Source organism: Strigops habroptila, unplaced genomic scaffold, assembly GCF_004027225.2.
Source record: "Strigops habroptila isolate Jane unplaced genomic scaffold, bStrHab1.2.pri NC_044299.1_ctg1, whole genome shotgun sequence".
NCBI classification, from domain to species: domain Eukaryota; kingdom Metazoa; phylum Chordata; class Aves; order Psittaciformes; family Psittacidae; genus Strigops; species Strigops habroptila.
Window position 1 is genome coordinate 103,536 of NW_022651056.1, and position 7,484 is coordinate 111,019.

General features: G+C 63.0%; 1 protein-coding gene across 1 annotated transcript; it reads left to right on the plus strand.

Annotated features, from left to right (window-relative positions):
- Positions 1-3,904: 3,904 nt before the first annotated feature.
- On the plus strand, positions 3,905-7,115 carry PPP1R18 (protein phosphatase 1 regulatory subunit 18). Its single transcript, XM_030510802.2, has 3 exons — positions 3,905-4,250; positions 6,212-6,405; positions 6,904-7,115. Exons 1-3 carry the CDS (start codon positions 3,996-3,998, stop codon positions 7,037-7,039), a joined length of 585 nt encoding a protein of 194 aa, XP_030366662.1. The 5' UTR covers positions 3,905-3,995; the 3' UTR covers positions 7,040-7,115.
- Positions 7,116-7,484: the final 369 nt, after the last annotated feature.

The window sequence follows — 7,484 nt, forward strand, 5'->3', positions numbered from 1 at the left end:
AGCATGGACCCCCCATAGCATGGAGTGCCCCATAGCATGAACCCCACCCCATAGCATGAACCCCACCCCACAGCATGAAACCCATCCCATAGCATGCACCCCACCCCATAGTATGAACCCCACCCCATAGCATGAACCCCACCCCATAGCATGCACCCCACCCCATAGCATGAAACCCACCCCATACTATGAACCTCACCCCCAGCATGGACCCCACCCATAGCATGAGCTCCCAATAGCATGAACCTCACCCCACAGCATGAACCTCACCCTATAGCATGGGCCCCCCCATAGCATGAACACCCCCAAAGCATGAACACCCCCATAGCATGGATCCCCCATAACAAGAGCCCCACCCCATAGCACGGACCCCCCATAACAAGAACACCACCCCATAGCATGGACCCCCCCATAGCATGAACCCCCACATGGCATGGGCCCCCCATAACATGAACCACATCCCATACATGAACGTGTGCACTCATAGCATGGAGCCCCCCCATAGCATGAACCCCCCATAGCATGGACCCCCCAAAGCTAGAGGGTCCCCCCTTTATCCTGGGACCCCCCAAACTCCTGGGTCCCCCTAAATCCTGGCGTGCCCCCCCCAATCCCGGGTGTCCCCCCCTTTGGATGTCAACACCAGGAAGTGTGAGGGGGGGGACAAGGCCCGTCCTGGGTCCCAAGTGTCCCTCCCCATCCCACCGGCATCACCCCCCTTCCATGGTGGCCCAAGTGGCTCCTGTCCCCATCCTGCCCCATCATCTCCATCCTTGGTTCCTCTTCATCCCATCGCTGTTCCTCCATCATCTCCATCCTTGGTTCCTCTTCATCCTCATCCTTGGTTCCTCCATCATCCCCATCTCTCATTCTTCCACCATCCCCATCCCTGGGCCCTCATTCCCACCCTTGGTTCCTCATCCCCATCGTTGGTTCCTCTCCATCCCCACCCTTGGTTCTCCATCATCTCCATCCTTGGTTCCTCTTCATCCCCATCCTTGGTTCCTCCATCATCCCCCTCTCTTGTTCTTCCACCTTCATCCTTGTTCCTCCATCATCTCCATCCCTGGTTCCCCTTCATCTCCATCCTTGGTTCCTCCACCATCCGCATGCCTGGGCCCTTGTTCCCACCCTTGGTTCCCATCCCCATCCTTGGTTCCTCTTCATCTCCATCCTTGGTTCCTCACCATCCCCATCCTTGTTCTTCCATCATCCCCATCCTTGGTTCCTCTTCATCCCCATCCCTGTTCCTCCATCATCCCCATCCTTGGTTCTCCATCATCCCCATCCTTGGTTCTTCATCATCCCCATATCTTGTTCTTCCACCATCCCCATCCTTGGTTCTCCCATCCCCATCCTTGTTCTTCATCATCCCCATCTCTTGTTCTTCCACCATCCCCATCCTTGGGCCCTCATCCCCATCCTTGGTTCCTCCACCATCCCATCCTTGGTTCCTGTTCATCCTTATCTTGGTTCCTCTTCATCTCCACCCTTGGTTCCTCCACCATCCCCATCCTTGGTTCCTGTTCATCCTTATCCTTGGTTCCTCTTCATCTCCATCCTTGGTTCCTCCACCATCTCCATCCTTGGTTCCTCCACCATCTCCATCCTTGGTTCCTCCACCATCTCCATCCTTGGTTCCTCTTCATCCCCATCCTTGGTTCAACCACCATCCCCATCCCTGGGCCCTCATCCCCACCCTTGGTTCCTCCCCCCCCCCCCCACCCCCCACCTCCCCATTCCCTCTCCACCACCCCCACCCCTCGATCCCCCTCATCCCCATCCCTCCGCAGACATGGCTGTTCCCGGCTGGAAGCTGCAGCTGCTGGAGCGGCGGCGACGGGAGGAGGAGGCTTCCCGGCGGCGGGAGCGGGAGCAGCGGACCGGGCGCGCAGCTTCCCCTTTGGAAGCGGGAGCTGCTGGAGCGGCGCCGCGCCAAGGCCGGGGGCGGCAGCGGGACCGAGGCGGCGGCGCGCCGCTGCTGGCGCCGGGCTGAGCCGCAGCGCGGAGGCGCTGGAGCGCTGCGGGGAAGCGGAGCCCCCGCGCGGCCGCGTCAGTCGCCTCCGCTCCCGCTTCTCCCCAGCGCGGTCCCTCAGCCCCGAGCGGGACCGGCCCCCGAGCGGGAGCGGGGCGGGAGAGGATGTGGGGCCGGGTGAGGACGTTGAGGGTTGTAGGATGGGGGGGACGTGGGGGGCGGTGAAGGACGCGGTGGGGACAGTTGAGAGCCATAGAACAGCCAAGGACCATGGGGGGGGCACCAGCCCGGGGCGAAAAGAGCTGGGGACAAGCAAGGACATGGGGACCATTGAGAGGGGGGCAAGCAAGGACATGGGGACCATTGAGAGATGGGGGGCAAGCAAGGACATGGGGACCATTGAGACATGGGGGGCGAGCAAGGATATAGGGACCTTTGAGACATGGGGGGCGAGCAAGGATATAGGGACCATTGAGACATGGGGGGGCAAGCAAGGACATGGGGACTGTTGAGAGATGTGGGGCAACCAAGGATGTGGGGACTGTTGAGACATGGGGGGCAGTGAAGGGCATGGTGGGGACAGTTGAGGGCTATAGGGTGGTGAAGGGCCATGGAGGGGCCACCAGCCCAGGGGCTGTTGAGGGGCTGGGGGCAACCAAAGACCTAGGGGCAAGCAAGGATATGGGGGCCATTGAGACATGGGGGGCAAGCAAGGACATGAGGGCCATTGAGACATGGGGGGCAAGCAAGGACACGGGGACCATTGAGACATGGGGGGCAACCAAGGGCAATGGGGTGGCCACCAGCCCAGGGGCAGTGGAGGGACAGGGGACAACCAAAGACCAGGGGACAAGCAAGGACATGGGGATGGTTGAGACATGGGGGGCAGCGAAGGGCATGGTGGGGACAGTTGAGACCCATAGAACAGCCAAGGGCCATGGGGGGGGCCACCAGCCCGGGGCCACCTGAGGGGCTGGGACATTGGAGGGGCAGCGGGTGGATGAGACCCATAGGACAGCCAAGGGCCATGGGGCAGGCAAGGGGGCAGTGGAGGGACAGGGGGTGTTTGGGGGGCACAGGGCGACCGTGAGCCCCGGGGCAGAGGACACCCAGGGGACAACCAAGGACATGGGGACAGTGGAGACGCGGGTCAAGGGCCTTGGGATGGTCAAGGGATGGGGCAAGGGGGCAACCGAGGGGCCGGTTGGGGGCTGTAGGACCATTAAGGGCCATGGGGTGGCCACCAGCCCGGGGACACCCGATGGCCATGGGCCAACCAAGGACGTGGGGACAGCGGAGGGACAAGGGGTGGATGAGACCCATAGGACAGCCAAGGGCCATGGGGGGGCCACCAGCCTTGGGATGGGGCCAACCAAGGAGCTGGAGGAGAGCCGGGGGTCAACCAAGGGCTTGGGGAGCATTGGGGGCTGTAGGGTGGTGAAGGGCCGTGGGGTGCCACCAGCCCGGGGGCAAGCGAGGGTCTGGGGCAACCAAAGACCTGGGGACAAGCAAGGACCTGGTGACACCAAAGGACATGGGGACACCCAAAGACCTGGGGACACCCAAAGACTTGGTGACATCCAAGGACCTGGTGACACCCAAGGACATGGTGACATCCGAGGACCTGGGCACAACCAAGGACATGGTGGCAACCAAGAACGTGGTGACACCAAAGGACATGGTGACACCCAAGGACATGGTGACACCCAAAGACCTGGGGACAACCAAGGACCTGGTGGCAACCAAGAACGTGGTGACACCAAAGGACATGGTGACACCCAAAGACCTGTTGACACCCAAGGACCTGGTGACACCCAAAACCGGGGACACCCAAGGACATGGTGACACCCAAAGACCTGTTGACACCCAAGAACATGGTGACACCAAAGGCCCTGGTTACAACTAAAGACCTGCTGCCACCCAAGGACACGGAGCCACCCTCCGGCCCCACCACGTGCTCGGTGGTGCCGCCGCCGCCGTCACCGGCGCCGGGTGCGGGTGGGAGGAGCCGGGCGCCGCCATGCGCGGGGGCCCCCGCCACGGGCCCCCCCTGGGCCACCCGGCGCTGGAGCGCCGCAGCGGCAACACCATCACCGTGCGCCCGCGCCGCGGGGGCCCCGGGGCCGCCGCCGCGCCTGAGCCCCCCCAACCGGCACCGGGGCCGCTGCCCCCCCCCAAGAAGCGTTACCCCACGGCCGAGGAGATCCAGGTCATCGGCGGGTACCTGGCGCTGCCGCGCTCCTGCCTGGCCAAGAGCCACCCCCACCGCAAGAAGGTAGGAGCCCCCCCTTTGGGTCCCCCCCAATGTCACCATCCGTGTCCCTTTGTGCCCCCCCCACCGTGTCGTCCCAGGCCACCCCCATGGTTCCTGTTTGGGTTCCTCCGTGTCCTGTTTGGGTTCCTCCATGTCCTATGGGTCCCCCCATGTCCCCTCACGTCCTCAATGTCCCCTTGTGACCCCCTTCATGTCCCTTTGTGTCCCTTTGTGTCCCCATCCGTGTTCCCTTGGGTCCCTGTGCCCCCCATGTTGCCCCAGGCCACCCCCATGGTTCCTGTTTGGGTTCCTCCATGTCCTATGGGGTCCCCTCATGTCCCCTCAGGTCCCTCAATGTCCCCTTGTGACCCCCTTCATGTCCCTTTGTGTCCCTTTGTGTCCCCATCCGTGTTCCCTTGGGTCTCTGTGCCCCCCATGTCGCCCCAGGCCACCCCCATGGGTCCCGTTTGGGTTCCTCCATGTCCTATTTGGGTTCCTCCATGTTCCAAGGACCCCATGGAGGGGTCCCTCCATGCCCCCTCAGATCCCTCGATGTCCCTTTGTGTCCCCATCCATGTCCCCTTGTGTCCCCATTCATGTCCCCTTGGGTCCCTGTGCCCCCCATGTCGCCCCAGGCCACCCCCATGGTTCCTGTTTGGGTTCCTCCATGTCCTATGGGGTCCCCCCATGTCCCCTCAATGTCCCCATCCATGTCCCTTTGTGTCCCTTTGTGTCCCCATCCATGTCCCTTTGTGTCCGCATCCGTGTCCCCTTGTGTCCCCATCCATGTCCCCTTGGGTCCCTGTGCCCCCCATGTCGCCCCAGGCCACCCCCATGGCTCCTGTTGGGGTCCCATCCCATGCCCATGTCCCCATCCCTGCTCCATGTCCCCTTGTCCCCATCCCTGCCCCTTCCCGGGGTCCCCAACCCTTGTTCCTGCCCCCCAACGGCCCCAGCCCCACTTCCTGCCCCACTTCCTGCCCCCCCCCCCCAGCAGCACCCCAAAAACAGGAACTGGGGGGGGGGGGGGATGGGCAGGAAGCTCTGTGGGGGAGGTGCAGCCCCTCCCCTGCCCCCCCCCCCCATTAAGAGTCTCCCATTAATGATGCTTAAGCCCAGGGGGGATTAATCGCCATGGGAATGCCTGGGGGGGGGCCAGGCCAGCGTGTCCCCATGTGTCCCTATGGTGTCCCCATGTGTCCCCATGTGTCACTATAGTGTCCCCAGAGTGACTCGGGGTGTCCCCATCTCCATCCTGTCCCCAATGTGCCCCCTCATTATCCCCCCATTATCTCCCCATTGGCCCCATTGTCCCCCATCACCCCCATTGCCCCCCATCGCCCCCAATTGCCCCATTACCTCCACTACCCCCATTGCCCTCCATTGTCCCCATTACCCCCATTGTCCCCATTGCCCCCATCGCCCCCATTGCCCCACATTGTCCCCATTGCCCCCCATTGCCCCCCGTTGTCCCCATTGTCCCCATTCCCCAATTAACCCCATTCCCCCCATTCCCCCCATTGCCCCCATTCCCCCCATTGCCCCATTCCCCCCATTGCCCCCATTACCCCCATTGCCCCCCATTGCCCCCATTGCCCCCATTCCCCCCATTACCCCATTACCCCCATTGCCCCCATTACCCCCATTGCCCCCATCGCCCCCATTGCCCCCCATTATCCCTCTTGCCCCCATTACCCCCATTGCCCCCATTACCCCCATTACTCCCATTGCCCCATTGCCCCCATTGCCCCCATTGCCCCCCTTGCCCCATACCCCCATTGTCCCCATTGCCCCCCATTGCCCCCATTACCCCATTGCCCCATTCCCCCATTCCCCCATTGCCCCCCATTGCCCCCATTGCCCCATTACCCCCATTGCCCCCATTGATCCCCATTGCCCCATTGCCCCCATTCCCCCATTGCCCCCATTGCCCCACATTGCCCCATTGCCCCCATTGCCCCACATTGCCCCATTGCCTGCAGCTGAAGATCTGGTTCAGTGAGCGGGAGCTGGAGCGAACCTTCTGTTACCCATCGGAGGGGGCGCTGCTGGCGGCCTGGGGCCCCCCCCGAGGAGCCGCCCCCCCCCCCGGACCCCCCCCGATGACGATGAGAGGAGATGAGCCCCTCCATGTGCGGGGGGGGCCGGGGGGCTGCGGGCACGAGCCCTGCTCGTGGTGAGACATGGGGGGGGGTCATGGGGGGACAATGGGGGGTTATGTGGGTTAAAGGGGGGTAATGGGGGTCATGGGGGGGTAATGGAGGGTCATGGGTGGGAATGGGGGAGGTCATGGGGGCAATGGGGGGGTGATGGGGGTTATGGGGGGGTTAAAGGGGCAATGGGGGTCCCTGGGAGGAAAATGGGGTGTCTATGGGGGAAATGGGGGGGTTAAAGGGGAATAATCGGGCCATGGTGGACTTAAAGGGAGTAATGGGGTCCCGGGGGGGTAATGGAGCTGTGGGGGCCTGTGGGGGAAATAGGGGGGTCATGGGGGAAGTGGGGGGGAAATGGAGGGGTAATAAGAGTCCCGGGGGTATTGGGAGTCCCTGGGGGTAATGGGGATCGGGGGGTTAAAGGGGTAATGGGGGGGCTAAAGGGGGGTAATGGGTGCCAATGGCCATGTGGGGGGGGGTCATGGGGGTCCCATCCCCATGTCCTCCCCCCACCCCCCCCAGATGAATCCTGCCCCGGGTAACCCCGGCCTCTGCCCCACGGCTGTGGGGGGGGGGATGATGGAGCCACGTTGGGACCCCCCCCATGCCACCACCACGGACCTGCGGGACCCCCCGGCGGGGCAGGACCCCCCATAGACCCCCATAGACCGGGGGGGGCACATAAAGACAACATGGGGGGGGTCCCAGCTCTCATTTTGTAGCTTTATAGCGGGGTGGGGGTGGGGGAGGGCAATTATTCTTAATGGGTGTTTTTTAGCTTAATTACGGTCTTTTCTAAGCTTTGTCAGTATTGGGCCAACTGGAGCTGCCCCAGTTTGGGATGGGGGGGGGGGCCATGGCAGTGTTATTGGGGGGGGGGAACCACGATACCATGGCAACGGATGGAGATGCGCCACCTCCTCCCGTTGCCATGGCAACAGAGCTTTATTCCCCCCCCCCCCCCCCTTTATCCCACTGTGCTGTAACCGCGAACAAGGCGACAATAAACGCTCAACCGCGGCTGTGGTGACACCGGGGACGGGCTGAGGGGACCCCAATTACCCTGGGGGGGGGGTAATAAAAGGGGGGGACTCCAATTACC